The sequence below is a fragment of the Rhodamnia argentea genome, chromosome 6 (genome assembly GCF_020921035.1).
Source record: "Rhodamnia argentea isolate NSW1041297 chromosome 6, ASM2092103v1, whole genome shotgun sequence".
Classification (NCBI taxonomy): Eukaryota; Viridiplantae; Streptophyta; class Magnoliopsida; order Myrtales; family Myrtaceae; genus Rhodamnia; species Rhodamnia argentea.
Genome location: NC_063155.1, coordinates 10,924,356 through 10,945,954, shown reverse-complemented (window position 1 = coordinate 10,945,954; position 21,599 = coordinate 10,924,356). Strand labels below are relative to the sequence as shown.

At 41.8% G+C, this 21,599-nt stretch overlaps 1 protein-coding gene across 1 annotated transcript; it reads right to left on the bottom strand.

The window, feature by feature from the left end:
* Window positions 1-14,077: 14,077 nt before the first annotated feature.
* On the bottom strand, window positions 14,078-21,378 carry LOC115755888 (methyl-CpG-binding domain protein 4-like protein). Its single transcript, XM_048279874.1, has 3 exons — window positions 20,033-21,378; window positions 14,598-14,794; window positions 14,078-14,471 (listed from the first exon to the last, which is right to left on the bottom strand). The coding sequence occupies exons 1-3, from the start codon at window positions 21,332-21,334 to the stop codon at window positions 14,345-14,347; spliced, it is 1,626 nt and encodes a 541-aa protein (XP_048135831.1). The 5' UTR covers window positions 21,335-21,378; the 3' UTR covers window positions 14,078-14,344.
* Between the last annotated feature and the right edge of the window lie 221 nt (window positions 21,379-21,599).

Here is a 21,599-nt window from a genome sequence, read left to right as displayed (position 1 = left end):
GCACGTCACTTGGCTCCTCGGCTCACTTCGGTTGCAAAGACTTTCTCCTTAGGTGAATGTTTCAGCAACACAAAATGAGGGTTTCGCTCATTATGGGACTTGACCAAACATCTCACGACACGAGTTGACGATAGCCATGTAACGCCCGTATGAAAGTCAATACCATCCCGTTAGTGAATGTGTCACGATTAATTGCTCCCCTTTTTGTGTAAAGATGAAGAAAGAAATTCGATTTTCTCCCATGTTTACTACGGCGATGAAGAATCAAATTATCACTATATTTCTTCCTTTTTCTACTTCTTCTTCCAAGTGCGGGATAACCTCAATATCTTACAACTTTTTCATTTTCAAAACATAAACAATCATGAAATAATTTTTCACTCACACTTAAAAGCATGTGATTTCATGATCCATAAATTTTTTATGTGCAAAATGGAAGACCAAAGTTTAATTGCAATGAAATATTTTCCATGTAGTACCATAGGGATTTAACCTATTCAATTTGTTACATCGATGTCCCTTAATTTTTGACGAATTTTGTAACAAGGGATATAGGAATGAGGAGTTTCGACCTACGTAGTTGCAATTTGAATGCAAATTACATGGATCCGGTTGGGTAGAGCTAATTTTTGGGAGAAACTACCACAAGATCCTAAGCCTATTGCAATTATACCAATTCAGTCATACATTTTTTTTTTTTTTGCTAATTGAGGCCTAACCTTTTTGGCTGCATTTGGTCGTCGGAACTTTGATTGGGATTGGACAGGATAAAGTGGAATACCAAATCCTCTAGATAATAAAGATGGATATATTTAACCCCATCAAGTGTTTGGTACACTTCAAGATAAGATTATAAATAAAATAATATCCAATTAAATTTAAAAAAAAATCAATTAATTGAAAGCTAATGAAAAACCCTAGATCTAGGAATTGTGTTCACCGCCTCCATAACGGTCATGATCTAAAATGGCAACCACCAATACTGCGGTGCAGCAGTGATGCAAATCGGTAAATATGAGGCCGTGACGAGGGTGGGCAAGGAATTTCAGGCGACCAATAGAATTGTCCTTGCTTCGTCTCAGATTAATCAAGATCTGGATTGTTGGTGATATGAAAGATTTACGGGCTCTTCATCACCATCTTCCCCCTCTTCTTTTTGAGATGTTCAGTGCCTCCATGAGGATTAGAGAGTCGTGGTAGCGCCCCGGTTTTATCCACAATGATATTGATAATTATGTCAATGGGGTGGTGCGGGGGAGCCACGGTTCCTCGTGATAACCCGAAAATCCTCACATGTTTATGAGTGGATTAGTATTTAATAAGTTCGACTTATTGGATGTTGACACATGATTTTTAATCAATTTTCCTTTAGTTTTATTTTCTAAAATTTACCAAAAATTCATAAAAATCAAAAAATTGAAAAAATCAAGTTTGGGAGCCTTAGCCAAGCATAAGGAACCAATTTTGAACAAAAAATAATTTTTCATATTTTTCATTTTTAATATTTTCGGAAAATAGAAAAATACTGGAAAATTCACAAAAAAATACTTTTCGTGGTCACAAAAATAGAGAAGAATGTCCAATATTTTTATTTTAATTCTCTCTTCATATTGACCTCAAGAAAAATCGAAAATTGAATTCAATCTTAGGTGTTCCTTTACAATGCCAAGAGTTGAATTTGCACAAAAAAATACCAATTGAGTCTTTTTTATTTGCAATTTTTGCACATTTAGAGTCTAGACATTCAATTGCAAGCCTTTCAAACTTCAATTTGGTCAATTGTACCCTCAATTGTGCAAATTGCACGAATTGCACAAAAATCCCTAAATTCTTTGCAATTTAGTCCCTCAACTTGTCAATTTTTGAAATTACTTTTAATTGAGGGACTTTCGTGGCAAAATTGGACCGTCCCCTTAGGTTTTCATATATTCTAAATCGATTGGCATAGGTCGCACGGTCCAATTTAGTCAATTAAGCGTCCAATTGGACATTTCCCCAATTTGGGCAATTAGAAAATTTTGGGGTTTTTGTTGAAATTGATAAGAACTTTTGGGCAAAACCACATTTCTAGATAGAATTTGAGCCCCTAAGTCCAATTTTGAGGTTTAATTTCAAAAATTCTCCATGAATTTTGATTAATTTTGAAAATTCTAAGTCTAAACTGGTTTAACCGCCGGGCAAACAGGTCCAACAAGATATCATCTTCTTCACGGAACTCGCGCGAATTGTAGATTTGAAGGCCGAGATTCAATGGTCAAATTAAAGGCCAATTCGAACCTAATTAAGCTAATTGATGCGGGGGTTTTGATTTGCGGGTCAGGCCCTGTCGATTGCCACCGACAAGACAACCAATCATCATCGAAGGTATCCGGAATCACCGGTGAAAGTTTCTGCAGCTCGAAAAGTCAACATTTCACAAAACGCATGAATTCAAGCTCAATTCGCTACTAACGAAGAACCAAACGGAGTTCACTGGGATACTCGTCGCCGTCCGACCTCGGGCGACCAAAAATCACGTGACAAACTCGTGTAATCATCACCGACTCAAGCTCGCTCGACGCGCCAAAATTTTGAAAGTTAGTATAAAAGGGTCGAGGGAATATTTGCGAAGGGGAGGTTCATTCGTGCTCGTCCACCAACAGAATAGAGAGAGAAAGAGAGAGAATAGGAGAGAGAGGCTCCCGCGAGCACCATTACCGCCTCGCCGGAGCTCGGATCGTGAGCCGTTCGTCCGAGCAATCCCGGCCGTCTCGAGTCATCATTCCACTTCCGGAAGCTTCCTATCATCTCGGAGGAGCGATCACACACGTTCAATCGGCCTTGGACCTCCAGAAACGGTGAGTTTACTTCTCGAGCTCAATATTGCGCGATAATGGCACCGTACGTTCTCGAGCATAATCATTGAAATTACTGTGTGCCTTTTACTTCTTGAACTTCACTAACCACCATCGCATCTTCATTTTGCATTGATTCCTTTCAAAAACCTCGAGTCGAACCTTCCACTCACGCCGGTCCGGCCGAACAACGGCCAGGCCATTCCGCCCGCTGCGAGCTCGATCCGAGCTCAAGGTAAGTTCCCTGACCTTCCCGTGGTGCTTTTGTATGAAGGAATTGCTTTGATTTGCCTTGAATTTACATGAACAAACTCTGCGATGTTGTTCCGTTCTTAGTCCATAGCTCGCGATTCCGTGGATGAAATGCTTTGATTTTTTAATATGTTGGTCTGGATGCTTAGGCGAGTAGATCGGCGTTGGTTTGAGGTCATTCCCGCGAGATCTCGCCGTTGGATCTCGCCGGAGCAACCTCGGCCGTCCATTCGCTCGCCGGCGCGAGGAAGAAGATGAGCCGAGGTGGCGGTCAACGTGGTCAGCATGCTTAGGTGTCGAGATCTGGTTAGTCCAGCTCGTTGCTAACTCAGCTTGGCTGTTGGCGCGGACGAGCCGAGTCAGATCTCATCCGACGGCCCGGATAATTAGCCTAGTTTGATTTAGGGCCGTCGGATCTGAATTTTCATATTTTCGGATATTAGGTTAATAAATAGAAAATATAATAATGCAAAAGCGACGCCGTTTTACTCAATAGCTGTGCGTCGTCGTTTAGGGTAAATAAGGAATGAACGGCTCAGATTGAGTCCAGGTCGGATCGTGGCCGTTCAAAGCTTTGGTTGATGCGGCGTCGTTTTGGTCATAAGCGAGCCGACGGTTGGGATTAGATCTAGGTTGAATCGTGACCGTTCGTCCAAAGGCTAAATGCGGCGTCGTTTTGAATAGGCGAAACGGATGCGGCGTCGTTTTGGTTTAATGAGTGTGGACGGCCGAGATTAATTCCGGGGTTGATCTTAGCCGTTCATTCTTTTTGTATATATTCGGATATTAGGAAATAGTTTTAGATAATAAAAAATTTAGAAATAATTAGTATACGGCGTCGTTTTAGATGTAGAGAGGGTCTGTTGCGGTCCGGATCGGGTTGACCCTGTCCAAAAATATAAATAAAAAATAATAAAAAATAGATAAAATTCCCAAAAAAATTGCAAAAATACTTAGAAAATTCATAAAATTTTCCAGATTTTCCCAAAAAATTTCTAAAAATTTCTAAGTCGATTTTGGAATCTTATAGTCTGGATCGATAATTTTTGAGGTTTCGAGGATTCGAAAAATTCCCAATTTTTTAGAAAATAAATAAAAAATTCAAAAAATTAGAAAAATTAGAAAAATTCTAGAGAATCACCAAAAATGGGAAATGGCCACATTCAACTGGCTTGACCCCAATTTTGTGATTTTCGGGTCCCGAACCCCAAAAATGACCATTCTACCCTTCCGGGCCTTTCGCCCCAAATTTTCCCGAACCACCCCGAAACCAAGATTTTGCATTTCTATGGGCCGATAGGGCCATATTAGACATATCGAGCCTTGATTGATTAATTTAATTGGTTGCGATTATATTGATTGCGCTTTTGATTTTCTAATTGTGATTGATAGGAATAGTAAAATTCCCATCCGCATGATACCTTAGGATCGTTAGAACCTACCTCACCCGAAATTTTATCTGCATGAATTCTTAGGTTAGAAAATCATTCAACATCGGTAACCGAAAGGGCGTCAATGTAAATCTTGGCGTAACCAAGTCCCCCGACCCAAATCTCCGGTTCTCGCAGAACCGAACGGTTTCTTCCAACCGCTCGGTAGGGTTCCCGATCATACCCTCCAATAAATTGATCGGTGGCGACTCCAAATGCATGTACACTATGCACATGCCACCCGACCACACTAAGGTCGATTTCGATAAAAAAAATTTCACATCGCGATTCGAGTAATGGGTCTTGAGAGGGACCCGCGATCTTGAAATCCCGTCGACAACCGGGATCCTACAAAGGATCGGCTCGTTAACCTCTCTCGCCGGAGGGTCGCGACATTGGATAAGCTTTAAGTGATTTTTATTCGGACTCAAGGGTATTTTTAAGTAATTATTATTGGCCTGATATTATTTTTAGGGATACTATGTGTTGAATTTAGGTCCCATCGGATTAAATATGTGTGAAATTGAGACAACCGGAAGTGGGCATTAGTATAGGGTCGCATGTGGACATGCGGGAGCCGCGTGTCACACACACGGCCATTGGAGGACACGTGGTAGCCATGTGTCGCTGCCACACGACACGTGTCACAAGCACGTGACACGTGTTGTCGTGTGGCTTATCCGTCAAAAGTTGACTCGCTTAAGGCGACTAGCCTTCGCTTGCTTCCCCTATATAAACCTTTGGAGTCGGTTTATTTGTCATGTGATCATCAGAACATCGTCACTTTGCTTCCGTAATCCTCCGAGACCGTCAACCGCCTTTGGCCTTCCGTCTTCACCCATTATCGCTGTCGTTGTTGCCATTTGCCGCCCACGACCTGCACCGTCATAGTCGACGCCGTAGCCGACCGTTCGTCGCCTTAGCCATAGCCGTCGGTCTATCCGCCTATTCGTCTATTGATTGTTGTTTATGAATCCTTATTTTCTCAATTAGTCGAGGTAAGTAGATCTCTATCCTTATTACTATGCTTTCTATGTTACGGATGCGAGTGTTGGATTCTAGAGGATTATGTTTTGGTGATAGATGCTTTGGGTATGAAACTAAGATCCACCGTCTATGAGGATTGTGTTTGCTTTAGTATGATTCTAATATTTGCCGTTGATGTGAGATATGTTGGTTTGTGTGAGACAATCCTCAATTCTATGATGTTATAATTGGCATAGTCATTTGGTTTAGAGTTCTATTGCTAGGTATAACCACTCACTCTGTTGATTCAAACACTTTTCAGTTTACTAAGATATCTATGGATCCGATGACTCTATGAGAACGTTAATATTGTTATCCTTTAAAGATTAGCCATGCATATGAAGAGTTACTTATCCTCATCTTGAAATACCATATTATCCCCTCTACAAGTTGGTTTGTTCCGGAGTTTACATAGACGAAGGACCCCCTAATGGAATTGTGAAGCGGGAATACAAGGCGATATACTATCGTGGTTTAGCAAGGTGGATAGGCCCTATAGCTCTTGATATGCTCTACCCGTTCGCCTCTCGTCTCTTTGTAATGGAAGATTTGGCTGAGAAATCGGATGAGGATACAAGCAACAGTTCGGACTCTAAGGGATCGATGAGTAGTTGTAGTATTTTGAAGTAGATTATCCTTTTGTTGTATTCATCCCATGTAAATGTTGTAAATAAGTGAAGTGGCTGTATGAATATGTAGTAGAGGATTAGCTGGATAAATGAGATATGAATAAAAATGTATGAGTTGGATTGTTGTATGATGTCATTGTTTGAGATATGTGTTATCTAGCTAGCGAAACCATGTAAGGCTACACCCTTTATTAGGCGTGCTTGCCATTAAGTGTTTTGTATTCCATGCATTTGTGCCTATATGGCCGCCTTGCTTGATTTTCTATTTTAGAGCTTCCGCATTTGTCGGTTACTCTAAAAGATCAATTAACTAAAGAAGAATATGAGTATAGCAATACCTTCGGGTGTGGCGGTATAGGACATCACGGTTCCAGCCACCAATGTTTGAGGTGGTGCAAGTGTCATGGTCGAGTTTTGTGGGCCAATCCGTGCGGCAACTTAGGCTCCCTTGGATCATTGGAGCACCTAAGCTAAGCCTTTTCTCGAGGATTGCTTGCTTGAATCACTCGAAACGTAGCGAGAAAGTTTAGAGAGAGAAGCTTTAGAACACTTGTATCACTTAATTTAAGTGGATGATGCAAATGAGGGAGATGACTCCTCTATTTATACTAGAGGGCCTCTTATTATAACTATTGATCTACTATACGATCTAATGGTAGAGAAAGTCAATCCTCGTATAGTGAATCCAAGGGTGGAGTTTACTTGATCTAACGGTGGAGGATGGTGATCCTCGTCATTTTAATCGCACGATAGAAATTAGATTCATCCGACGATTGAGACCATCAATCCTTGGCAATCAAATTCAATTGTAGAGATTGGGCCCCTTTACGATCTAAGGGCTTTGATGAGGTCCCTTCGGATTGATGATGTGGCACTTTTATTTGATCCATGACATTTTCTCCCACCCATTTGAGCGCCATTCTTGGTGCTCTCGGTTCGAGATGCTTGACTATCGACTTCTTCAGGCGTTGTCGGTTCTTTCATCCTCGAGACTACTTCTTCTTTGGCTTTAGGAGTTGATGGATACCCAATTCTTCGGGCACTTTCTTTGGTTTGGCTGCTCTATTTTGATCAGCAAGCTTTCCACCTCCGGAAAGAGAACATGGATTGGCATTCCATGTTGCGTTGGTAATTCTACCTTTAGCTTTTTCAAAGGTCGTGGTTTAACGCTTGACTCAATCATAGGCGTGCCAACTCTTGATCTTCCCTCCACGAGTAGGATCGTGAAGATGGATTTGGTCTCCGTCAACCCTTGAATCATTGGCACCACCGATTGGCATTTCGGATCGGTGATGATGATCAACGTAGTTCTCATGACAATCATCGGCCCCCCACTATTAAAGAATTCTAAACCCAAGAGTAAACCGTATTCATCGAGCGGGATTACCTAGAACGGGAGTTAGCCCTTCCATTCACCGATTTTCAGCTCTAAGTCTCGAGCGACACCCATGGCTGGAGTGTCATCCGAGTTTACTACCTTGAATTGATGTCCAATTGGCTCCATGTGAAGTCCTAAACTCTTGGCCATTTCGCATGACATGAACAAGTTTGATGCCCTCGTATCAACCAAGGCATAGAGCGATTTTTCGCATACCTTGAATTCCACGAATGGCAAACCGATTGCACTTGAAGACTTCTTGGGCAGTGGTTGAGTCTTCACGGAGCTGAGGGAGTTGAGAACCTTCATGGTTCCAAGTCATACTTCTCTCTTTTCTTTTTTCTTTGACTCCTCATCTTCTACAATGAGTAAAGCATTGATTTTGTTCTTCTTTGGACATAATTAGGTCCAATGCCATCCGTTGCAAATGAAGCATGGTGATGGCGACGGTGACTTGAAATTGTCGTCGTTGTTGTTGAAGTTGCCTTAGGGCTGGTTTCCCCTTTGTTGGTAGGGTGGCTTGGAAGACCCTTCTCCCCATTTTTTTTTCTCCCACACCATGGTCTTTTCGGCCAATGTTGGGTTCGCCTTCTTCTTTCTTATCGTGGTGGCGATCCAATCTCTATCTATTCCCTTTTGACTTGGAGGAATTGGCTTTGGTGAAGTCGGTGAGAGACTCTGTTACGAGAGACGCTTTCGAGCTACTTTGAACGTCCCTTCGCTTGAGCTCGAGGTGTACTCATTGCATCAATCCATCCATGAACACTACAAGAGCCTCCTCCCCAAGGTTGGGAACTTGGACCTTGAGTTCGGTGAATTCCTTCACGTACTCTCGGCCTATACCTCTTTGCTCGTGGCGATGGAGCTTGCTACTAGCCTCTTGTTGAGTGAATTCAGAGAAGAAATTTTCCCGAAACTTCTTGACGAAATCATCCCATGTGTTGATGGGATCGACACCTTGCTTGGCCTCATCACAAACATTACGTCACCGAAGTATGGCATTATCGGTTAGGAGCATACAAGCGTTTCGTACCTTGACCAACTCGTCTTGGATTCCAATGGCGTTGAAGTATTGCCCCATGCTCCAAAGGAAGTTATCCACTTCTTTGACGGATCAGTCACCCTCGAGCGTTTCAACACCTCTATCTTCGGCGCCATTTGAATGGGCATGATGCCATTCGCAATGCTAGACTTGCACAAGACTAGCTCGGTCTTGAGTTGTTGGACCTCCACCTTCAAAGCGTCGTTCTCAGCTTGGTGTGAGCTGTCCTTTTCTTGGACTTCCAATTTCAAGGCATCTATCGAGGCTTCGAGGGCTTCGTTCTTTATATGTAATGGAGTCATGGTTTCGTTGATGACGACAATGAAGTCTTGGTGGAGCGTCTTTTCAACCTCATTGATTCGTTCCTTCACATTATTGAGTCCGTCAACAAACTCTATCATGGCGGCTCTCATTCGAGTGAGTTTTTGGTCGGTGGCGGACATGGCGTCCGATGAAATGTCCCTCTTTTGGCACTTGGATCTCCCGCGAGTCACCCTTTGCGGGACCTTATCGTGGGGAATTTCATTATCCGTGGCAACATGATCGCCTTCCGAGTTCAACATTCTCTCGATCGGTTGTTGCGCTCATCAATCTCACGAACTATCTTCTCTACTCAATTTGATACCACTTGTCACGGGCCGACTTTTGAGGGTTGATCCGTGCAATGATTTAGGCTCTCTTGGATCGTTGGAGCACCTAAGCTAAACCTTTTTTCGAGGATCGCTTGCTCGAATCACTCGGATCATAGAGAGAAAGTTTAGAGAGAGAAGTTTTAGAATACTTGTATTGCTTAATTGAAGTGGATGATGCAAATGAGGGAGATGACTCCTCTATTTATATTAAAGGGCCTCTTATTATAACCATTGATCTACTATATGATCTAATGGTAGAGAAAGTCAATCCTCGTCTAGTCAATCCGAGGGTGGAGATTTACTTGATCTAACGGTGGAGAATGATGATCCCCCTCATACTAATCCAACGGTGGAGATTAGATTCATTTGACGATTGAGATAATCAATCCTTGTCAATCAAATCTGATGGTAGAGATTAACCCCTTTACGATCTAAAGGCTTCATTGAGTTCTTCAGATTGATGACGTGGCACCTTTATTTGATCCGCGACACAACTTCCATTAGTTCAACAAAAGAAGATGAGCAAGAGAACTTTCTTCTTTGGAATCATCAGAGGGCATCTTAAAGACCCAGTGATGCAAAACTTCCGACCGGTTGGATCCGTTTGCTGTAGATGCCTGCTATGTCTTCCCCTTTTGTCAAGTTTTTTTTTTTCCAACAAAAAAATTCTTATCCAATCTGGTTTTATAATTGGCTGAGGGCAGCCTCGCTATGGCCTTGCTCGCGGCCGGGCCTCGTGATGGTCCGGGTTCTCTAGGGATGAGAGGTTCCAAGTTCCGGGTAGCTTCCACCCAGAACCCGGAACCTACTCGCTAGTACAATTTCCTTATTTTTCAGAACCTAAAACTTACCATATGTACCCTGAAACTTGAAACCTACTCTGTCATAGGTTCCAGGGTACTCGAGAATCTGCTAATTTCACTAAGAACACTTAAGAAAAGCAGCTTCAACATCTACATGATCATCTTTAATTAGAGAGAGTGATTAGCGCTTGATAAAAAAAAGCCATTGCATTACCAAAGTGCAAGAATGTGAATTAAGACCATCAACTTTCAAAGCTAAGTATCCCTACACAATATAGAAAACACATAACTTTGTGTCATTTCACCATCACATGATTCCACATCAACATGAAAACAGAGAAAATGGGATACGCAGCCTCGTAATATTCATCCTTCACCATAGTATAATTCAGAGTGATCCACTCCAGTTTTACGTGGAGCACGTAAGGTTCATTGCTCTATAATCATCAGCTATAAACTAAATACATTCCAAGTTGTTTCCTCTTATTTAAACAGAAACTCACACTCAACAAAACATCAGCTTATATATACAAGCAAGGGAAGTAACAAAAGGCCCGATTCTCTTTTATCATTTATTGGTTCGCTATTAGCTTTTGCTTAATCCAATGCCCTCCAAATTTTCATGAATATTAGGATGAGATTGTGTTGTGTGGTCTATTGGAGCCAAATCGGACCTCAAGGCACTTCTTTGGGATATTGTCATCTTCGGTTTAAGTAGTGATGGGATTACGGCCTAATCATCTTATCAACAAGATTTGTTCAAAATTTCCACATATGAACCTCATTGCTAAGAGCAATAAAATCATTCCATCAAGGTTTGCGTTGCCTAAGAGTCATTAAACAGGAACCAATATGCTCAAGCAATCTATCAAATGGAGACCAAAATGAACCCCAAGTCAATCGCTCTCGATCAAGAAGCCTGCACATCTCGAGCAACAAAATGCAGAACCTCTCAACAAATCTTATCAAGTTTTCAATAGACAAAGCAAAAGGTGTCGGAAAGCGAGCGAAATCAAGGGGAATTGAGCTAGTTGTACAAGTACCCGAGCTTAGCAACTCAAATGTGGACAACTTGGTCCCGTCGAGCAAGAGGAAGTTGGGGACGCCGTTGGAGATGTAGGTGCCGAGGACGAGGCTATGGACGGCGAGGGAAGGGTCATTGTCAAAGGGCAGGGGAGGGAGTGGAGCCCAAAGGACGGTGAGGGATGGCCACACGAGGGCGTGGGAAATCGTCGCTCTCACTTGTGCCTTCCCAAAGCCGTCCGGTGTGTGGCTGTTGCGTTGAGGTTTAGACAAAGAAGTGAGAAGAATAGAAGAAACTTAGAAAGTAGAAATAGAAAGTTAGAGTTTAAAAATGCCGATTCCGATTCCGGTTCGGTTCCATAGATAACGGGGAATCGGAACCGGCGGCTCCTCAAAATGTGGAACCGAGAACCGGATCATATTTCACGAGAACCTAAAACTGGACCGGAACTACAAGTTTGGTTCTACCCTAGAATCATGCTCACCCCTAGGGTTCGTGAGGCGCAGCCACGGGGGTTGGTCTTGCCTCTGGCCGGGTTTGGCGACCCTCACCGATACAAATATAAAAAGTTTAAAACCGAAATAACAAAAAAAAAGTTTATAATTGAAATGATACGATTGTAATAGGTTTACGATTTTTTTTATAATTTCCCTTTTTTTTGGGCCGGACATACTCTTTTGAGATAATGCAAGATTACTAACCAATATTCACACGTGTAATTTCAAGTAAAAACTAAGCTTAGTAAATTGACTCCATGTTGAAAAAAAGGGAAAAAACAAGAAAAAAAAATTGACTCCATGTTTGAATTCACTAATTAAAATACTAAAGTGCTTTTATTGATGGCCGCACAAATGAACCTTCCCCCCTGAAGAATTTTAAAGAGCTATATAATATTTTTACTTCAAAGAGAAAAGTTGAAATAGAAAATAAGATAAAAAGAAAACGATTACCAAACCCTCCGTACAAAGTGCCCGAGTGTCAAAAGAGTTCCTCTAGTTAAATAGAAAAACTTGTAGCAAGTGAAAAGGATGAAAAGAAAACAAAATGGAAAAGGGAGAATTAATTTCCTGCATCAACTTCATTAGTAATTCCTGTTGATTGCATGTACTAGCATGCAGTGTAGTGACGAAGACGTTTCACCACGGCCACGGTGAAGCCAATTCTTCTGCAAACCTGTTAGCCAAGTGACACGGAGCAGAATTTTCATGTCCCCCAATCATACTCGCGAATCCTTGTGAGTGAAGCTAAGTGGTATCATCATGAAGAGTGAGGGATGTATAGAGGGAAGATATAACTGGTTTGTGGAAATAGTGTTAGGATGATTTGTCCTAAAAGTTCTCGATTAGAATGAATATTTCCTTGGGAGTTCTAAAGGCTAAGTTGGCCTCCTATGTACAAATTGATTGAAAGCAAATGCTGCTCTCCTGATAAGGTCATGAACAAGCCAAAACCAACTATTGTACCGAAGTGGCCTCTTATGTGCGTCTCGCGCGATAGCCTGGATTCTTGACAAGGATTCTATTCCCAGTACTATTCTTAGAAACAACTATAGAAGGAAGGTTGGCTCAATGCGTTCTTGCTTGTCAAGCATCGTGCGGCCTAATCCCGCGGTCAAATATGCTGGTCCTCGACAATTTAGTATCAGAGCATAGATCTCTCTAGCAGATGGGTGAGTCGGAGGAAACCTATGGTCTACCCGGTACAATGAAGGCGGAGAATGAATCATCGGAGCTAAACGTGCTTGGACAAAATGTGGCTCTTGAAACCAGCTTCTAGGATGCCAATAGAGGGACAAGAAAGAACTGATTCCTCGATGTATAGGGATAATGTTCCGAGATCAATGGACACATGTCAAATGGGGTATGCTGCCATATTTTCAACAAGGGAAGAAACCTCCATTGGTCGAATGAGATCAGGATGAGCCTAGTAGGCAAAAGAGGATGATACCAAAAGGCACATTGGCTTAGAATGCCACACTTGAGAGCATAAGCTACCAGATGTGCCGAACGGCTTTGATTGAGGGAAGCTACCGGTGGAGTTGTAAGAACTGAGCAAGTGAGGCGTTGATGGTCTGAAGCGACGCAATGAAGAGATAAAATAGCCCACAACAAGGGCGTTGCGGATTTGAGTGGGAGAGGATAACATGACCCAAAGTTTCGTGTCCCCCAATCACACTCACGTACCCTTGTGAGTGGAGCTAAGTGGTACTATCATAAAGAGTGAGGGATGCATAGAGAGAAGATTAAACCGGTTCGTGGTAGTGGCATCAATGTGATTTATGCTAGGAGTTTCAAGTTAGAATAAATATATCCTTAAAAACTTTGAAGGCGGGATTAACCTCCCGAGCACAAACCGATCGGGAACCGATGCCACTTTCTTGATAAGGCCATGACAAGATAAAACCAATTGTATCGAGATGCACTATGCTTCTCACTCGATACACTAGATGCTTGAGCTAAGTTACGCGTGGTACAATCTTATACAAGGATGCTATTTGCCGCATTGTTCTTAGGAACAACTATAAAAGGAAGACTAGCCTAACATGTGCGGCACTAATTCCGCGGCCAAATCTACCAACCCGTGACACAAGCATGGCAGAGACCAAGAGGAAGAATTTGTCATGTTTACTACATAAATGGCCTCATTTAGCCTTGTCTTAAACTAATTACTAGGTAGCGTCCAGAAGTCACTTAAGAGATGGAATAGCACACCTAATGCAAGCACTAGTTCTTACCCGTTGAATAGCGGCTGGTGCTTGTACATTGGACTTCACCAGACTTCGGTAAATTTTTGCTCAGTAACGGTCTTTCGTATCAGTAAATACATATGACATGGCGAAGTAAAGACTGACCATAATTCGGTCAGGACATTGGGGTGAGCTTCTGTGAATCTTCCAGTAAATAGCACAATAAAGGCATTCAACAGCTTGCAAGGCTGTGATATGTTTAAAAATTCTACACTAGATCAAATAATAGACCTGAAGACGTTGAGCTACTAGTCTGCATAATACTTCATAAACAAACTGCAGAAGATAACTCATTGATTGACCAGACTATTTAACCAAATTAAAACTTTTTCCTGGCAACTGTACCACTTAAACAAGAGCCCCCCAGAAGGACATCGACCAGAGAGTCAGCTAGGAACCTATCACCATATACACTGCCCACCAATAATTAGTTGCTTGGAGAGCATGTTCAAAAGACAAATTAATAACCGATTTTCAGGTTTATGTACTGTTCCAAAATTGGTAATTTACGAAATCCAAAATAAGTGCCCATTGAACACTTCAAGCGCCTATTTCAGTAGTCTTCTATCCTCGAGCCACCATAAATATTCCCAGTAATCCTTAAGTTTATGATCCAGAGGATTCACTTCTTTCCACTTTCCTGTACAGAAAATCGCATATGCATCGGCGGCATACCTGCCCAAAGAATTGAAAAGCATAATGCGTTACCAAATAATTCACGGCCAACTCAGAATATTCTTAAATCCAATGGATGTTATGTGAAAACATAGAAACAGAGACCACAACCATCGCCCAACTTACTTGCCAACACCATGTAGCTGAGTCACATGAGTCCAGGTCTCATCAAGGTATTCACGTGACATTCGCATTATCATTCTAGCCCTCTTGCTTTTTAAACCCAGGTACTGAATAATAGCCTCTAGAGTTTCTACAGAAGCCTCCGCTGCCTTTGTGGCATCAGGATATTCCTTGAACAGAGTATCTAAGTACTGACTCGTCTGCAAAAGGTCGGTCATTAGTAAATCACATTTCCAAGAGTAAGATACATGTACAAACAAATAAAAATTAACCACCAGCTCTCCAAGCTTCTCCCCACCTATCACACTACTTTAATGAAGCACCAAAAAAGTTGGTCAATCCTGCGGAGTAAACCATACCATTGTACAAGACATAAAAGCTCAAGAAAGGTTGACATGTATCCCTTAAATCCAAAAGATCAAGAACGGTCCACATTTGTCTTTTATATCATACACTAAACGAAAAAATGCTACAAGCCAGTATTGCAGAAAGAACCGAAAAAAAGGGCAAGTCCTTCTCAAGACCCAAGAAAGTTATACTCAGAAAATGACCAGTGTTCTTATTCATTCGCCAGGGGGATTGCTTTCCTTTGACGTTTCCAGATTTGACCTCCCTTGTTTCAGAGGAAAAAGATGTGAGGCAGCCGTTAGGGTTTTAAGATTTTCCCCACAAATTCAGGTTATGTAAATTTAAAAAATCTTTGGTGATACTTCAACCCAAGAGCTCTTGCTGGCACTGCGGTCCTGCTTGTGTGCTTTCAAAATTGAATACAGGTGGGATTCTACCTAGTGTGATGTTCCACCCCAACCACCACCAAACCAAAACCGCCCCCCCCGCGCCCCCCCTCCCTCCTCCTCCTCTCTTTTCCCCTTTCTGTGGGGGCGACTAAGATAAAGGACCAATTCCAAACCAGCTACCTTGGAACTCTCCTGGTTGGTCCAGTTGCTGGGTTGAAACAATAATTTCGAGGCAAGCACTTAGAACTGACCCGGTCATGGCCAGTTCCTGGTTTCCTAAATCGAGAGGACTGGTTCTCACCTGAACCAACCTTGGACTGGACCAACCAGGCCACTTCCGACCAGTTCCTCCACTAGTGCTCACCCTCAACCAGACCCAGTGCTCACCCATCATTTAGGAGGAAAACAAAATGTAAATGGTTAGAAAGATGAGCTTTGCTAGAAAATCCATGCAAATGTTCGCTTTCCTCATATAACTGTCGCATGACATTCCCAGTCACAATGAATAAGCTCCCTGCAATCCAATAGATATGGAAAGGATGCATTCGAAGGAGAACTAATTAGCAATGAGACTACTTTGCTAATTTGGCTTTTGGTCCAAGATGACTTTTGAAAACCTTTTTCCCATGCCAAACTCAGCACTTATCTGGGATCATTAATTCAGGGGCTACATTTGAACAGTTGGCCAATGGGAAAGCAAAATCAGTAATTCACTTTTCCCCATGATTAAATAGAAGACCACCCTTCCTGGAGGAAAGAGCATTAAGGAATGCCCTCAATCTGTGTTTAATTTGAGGCAATGCTAAGGAGGAACATGGCAACATACTTGAATATGTTGACTGGTCCTATGAAGTGATACCTTGAAGGATTAAGTAATCTACAAGGCCAAGTTCTTCATATTTTTCGGAAGAGTAGTAATTGTGTTCTTTTTTGTTCAGAAACCAGTTCATCACAATTGTTCCAAAGGTACCACTGACCAAGAACAAGAAAGGCACAAGACCTGGGGCACATTCACATCACAAGTGTAGTAACTACGATTCCTCTTAGCCAAGGATACAATAAGTAGTAGGAAAAATCATGAGGCATGTGCAAGAATCAACACACACCAAAATAATAACAAGAGTCGACGAACAGTAATTTTACAGCAAAAATACACTTCCTTCTTAGTCAAGGCTGCAATATGTAGCTACCGGGGGCACGTGCAAGAATCAGCACACGCCACGTGATGATAAGAGTTGACAAACAATAGCTTTACAGCAAAATCACAGGACCTCAAAGGAGCACAGCATACTGAGACATGGGGGGAGAACAACAAATCGCCACTTAGATACACTGATAAGGCTGCAATGCAGCCTCCTGGAGACTGATCAAACATTTGCAAACTAAAGGAGAGTACCAGATACTCTACAAACATAAAAGACCTTCATTTCTTTCCAAGAGACTCAATTTAAGAATAAATTGCAAACCTGCGAAAAGACTTGCTTTTGGAAAAAACTTCACAGTAAGAAAACGGAAACTAGCCTGATATGCAAATTTGAGCTTGAATAGTGAACCCAATCAACAAATGATATAAAAAGACAAAGTTACATAAATTGAAAATTCAACCTGAACTCAAAACTTTGCCAACCCTGCTGATTGTGTCATGAGGCTATCCGAGCATGCAATCTAAAACTTCTTGTTCATTGGAAATCAACTCATGGTGGAAGTTAAATATTAGTTTGCCATTGATAACAACCGATTCTGTAATTAGAAGAATCAATATTACCATTCAGAATGGAGAAACAAAACATTTTCCTCACGTTAAACTTTAGGGGAAACATGCCTAACAGGGTCTCTACAACTTCTACTGCCTATTGACATTCACATTCTGAAACCATCAGCTTCTTTAAAAACATTCCAGCAACATTGGCAAGCTCTATCTTAAGGTAATGATCGAGTAGTTAAGGAAGAGAGGAAACCAATGAACTTCAATTTTTGAAATAGAAAAAGAAAGAACTAGAGAATAAAGAAAGAAAAGCACATAAAATTGGATACACACCTTGCTCTGCAGTTATGCCCCTTAGTACTAAAGCTGTAATCAATTTATAATCCATCATTCACTCAAACAAATTAGTGTTACTACTAGGAAGTGACCGACAAATAAAAAAGTGTTCCTTAGGAATGCTCAGGCACAGCAAGCTTATGGACATTATGAGGTCAAAGCGAAGTAAGTTTGAGAATTTGTATTTGCTGTTTACACTCATGCCAAATTCATCTTTCACAATTAGATAGTCGACAAGATAAAATGACAAATGTCAAAATTTCTCCTTTCATATAGCTGACTTTACACCAATTCCCACAAGTTTCTAAATTTCCTTCGGAATTTAAAATTTTCAGATATACACATGGAACTGAATGTTGCAGATAAAGTATTAATCATAACATATCGGAATTAGCTTCATTCTTCCAAACCATAGAGTAACCATAACTCAAAACACAGTACAACATTGCTTTTGTGAGAAAAATGGGATCAATAATCAGAATCAATGTAATTATAATCTCACATGCAAGGTTGTTAGAGAACCAATGAGAAGGCAGTACATTTGGTTGAATCTCCTTTAAAATTATGTCATGCCACAGAAATCAGGAACTCAAACAGTGTTCAAACCTTAGGGAAGAGAGGGGTAAAAAGCTAGCATGCCATATCTGAGGAACTTATACAGAAGATCGCTAATGAAACCAGTGCACAAGGCAAGTGAAATTTAGTGGCAAAAAACTTTTCCAGTTTTCTGTTTCATAGCTGTAAGATAGTAGTTATTCTAGATGGGAAAAATGTCCAATAACCATCTCGTCTTTCAGTTCTTTGGAAAAAGTAAACCACTTTAACCGATAAATTGTTGCTTATAGTATTTACAATTTACATTAGTACAATAGAGGAACTTCATGAAGGATTCAACGTACTTACCTTTAAATCATAATTAGGATTGAAAAACAAAAATCAACAAAAAAAATATAATAACACCTAAGCTGGAAGAGGGATCCAGTAACAATGAAAAGCTGGAAAAGAACAAAGCAAAAGTTAACCTTTCCAAGATGCAAAAGAAACCCATCCTACCCCCCAAAACAATAGTAGCAATAATACTAGTAATAATAATCTGCCACTAGCTCCATTCACAAAACTCCACATTAGACAGAAAGAGGAATTAACTTCTTTTGGTTTTTTACGAGTAAGCAAGTCATTGCATAATCATACTTAAACAAGTGAACAAGTATGTGCCTGTTAAGGTACAAAGGAAAATCAGCAGAAGAATTGTCATGCAATACAGGCTACTTTCTCAAGCCTCATTATCAGGATTTTCCTCTTGCAGATTTCTTCTACATATGCCCATGTCATTATTCACTAATCCTATGCACAGGAATTTCTAAATTAATTTGAATAGATGAAATTAGAATAAATTGTGTTAGTGCGAGATCGCCTAATAATTTACAAAACTCAATCTTGTGATTTGCAGCGATCCACTTTGAAGTAGGTCCTTATATGACAGAATATAATATCAAAATTATGTGCCTTCTTGCCTCTGGAAAGTTTCGAAGAAAAACTGTCACTCTTTCTTAGATTAAAGTTTACCAGTATATGGAAGTGTGAAGCCTCCCTAAACCGAAGTTTGTTATTAGGACAAATCAAGATCTGTGAAACTGTCAAAATTCTTCACACATTTCAGCCTTTTAAACTTCATTCTAACATTCTCTATGGGAGAGTTGGTTCCCAACTTTTCCACTTGGAAGAACACTTACTAGTTGTAGTTTGCTGATCATCTGGGGCAGTGCTAGCATAGCCCCACCAAACCTTCTATTCATTTTCATTAATAACCACAAAAGTTTTCACTACATGCCAATATGACACCAATGTTTTACAGGTGTTGACCCCACTAAATATCTTCAACACTGAATGCAAGCCTAATAGATTTAATTAAACAAGGGTCCAAATTGCAAGCCCACTCAGTACATGCTTAAATAGAAACAAAACATTTGACCCAAAAAAAAAAAAAAAATAGAAACAAAACTAATTGCATATCAGTAACCAAAATTCCTCTTAATGTAACTAGCTACATTCTCAAACAAGCATTTGCATTGTATTTTGGCCATTATTGTTGTGCCGCATCCAAAATTTTGGAATGTTATTACAAGGTGAACACATGAATGTTAGAATTGGTCACCGATGTTTGTCAAAGAGTTTTGGACCCAAACCGCATAATTGCTAACATCTCGGTAAAAAAAACATCAAGACTTTCGGATCATGGGGAAAATCTCCCTTGCATTAAAAGTAACTTCACATTCTTTTTTCTGGCCCCCACTGGACAAAATGTCCTAGTGCTGCCTATCTCAAAGGCATTAAGGAGACGATCCATTTCAAGTTATCAAGGACATTGAACCCATCCCCTGCTCCTCTGCTCAGCAGGCTGAGCTAAGACTACACAATCTTTCTGAACTGAGCAGGTTGAGCTAAGACTACACAATCTTTCCGAACTCAAAGATTCTCAAACCAAGAGTAGCTCACAGGACTAACTACAATCTCAAAAATTTCTGAAACGGCACCATGTTTATAAAATAAGCAGAGGAAAAAAAGAACTGATTAGCAGCGCATAATGTACTTAAACCAACATCCATTGCGTGCGTGCAATCAAATAGGATCGACCAAGGGAAGGAAGGAACCAGTGATACCTGTTTGCCAGTAGTGACATTGAGAAGCATACAGATGACGAGAACACGCCAAGGATCATGCCAATGGCTCTCTTGCAGGAGACGGTGGACGGAGGGCGGCGGCTTCCACGTGTTATCAGGGCTCTTCCTCCTGTATGCCTCCGCTCTCTTCTCGGCCGCAGTCAACACCCTCCTCCTGTCAATCGGCTGCCTCTTCCTCTTCGGCTTCACTTCCTTGCCATGCCCTTCCTCATCGGCCTTCTTCTTTGAGACCTTAATCTTCTTTGCTCTTGCCTTGCGCTGAGGCTGGGGCACCTCATCTTCGGTCTCCTGGAAGTACGGCGAAACCTTAATCTGAACAGCCTTATTCCCTCTCGCTCTCGCTCTCCCGTCGCTCTGCGACAGTGGCGACGCGTCATTGGCCTTTTGGAAGTAGGGAGAGACCTTTACAACATTTCCCGTCTTCGCTTCCGTGCCTTCCCCTTCCTCATCGGCCTTCTTCTTCGAAACCTTAATCTTCTTTGCTCTTGAATTGCGCTGAGGCTGGGGCACCTCATCTTCGGCCTCCTGGAAGTACGGCGAAAACTTAATCTTAACAGCCTTCTTCCCTCTCGCTCTCGCTCTCCCGTCGCTCTGCGACAGTGGCGACGCGTCATTGGCCTTTTGGAAGTAGGGAGAGACCTTTATAACATTTCCCGTCTTCGCTTCCGTGCCTTCCCCTTCCTCATCGGCCTTCTTCTTCGGAACCCTAATCTTCTTTGCTCTTGCCTTGCGCTGCGGAGGCGGCGCCTCATCTTCGGCCTTCTGGAAGTACGGCGAAACCTTAATCTTAACCCCCTCCTTCCCTTTCGCTCTCGCTCTCACTGTTCCCTCGCTCTGCGGCAGCGGCGACTCGTCATTGGCCTTTGGGAAGTAGGGAGAAACCTTTACACCATTTCCCGACTTCGCTCCCCCACTTGGTCTCGCCTTGGCCCACGACTGTGGTTTCTCGTCATCAGGCTTTCTCTCTCCAACGCTACCACCAGCCGCACTGCCAACCACGCCGTCGTTGTCGCTCTTCTGCTTGAAGTAAGGAGAGAGCTTGGGCTCACCATCGGAGCGTGAAATTGGCACCACCTCCTCCTTCTTCTTCTTCATCATCGGGCCAGCCGTGTAAGTGAACCGCGAAATCATCTCCAGGATCTTCTCGCTGACGGGAAGGCCTCCCTGTTTGAGATCAGCTTCCGTCGCTTGACCGCTTGCTCTCTTCTTCTGGAAGTATGGAGAGACGACGGCGACGGGCTCTTCTCCATCCTCTGCTCTCTTCTTCCTCTTCTCCTCCATTGGATCTCCCTCAGGAGTTCGTGATTTGGGAAGAAGGAGCGAGGATGAAATCTCGCTCTATCTTTTTGTTTTTTATTTATTCGTTTTATATTTTCTTATTTCTTTTTTATTTTATTCTGCAATCGGCGCCAAACCAAAAAGAAAAAAGAAAAGACCGCCATTTTGTTCCCGCCACGTCATCCGCACACGAAAAAGGAAATTAGACTAATGAAAATACAGTGTTCAGTGGAAATAGGTGCCGCATATGTGCTTTATATAAGAAGTA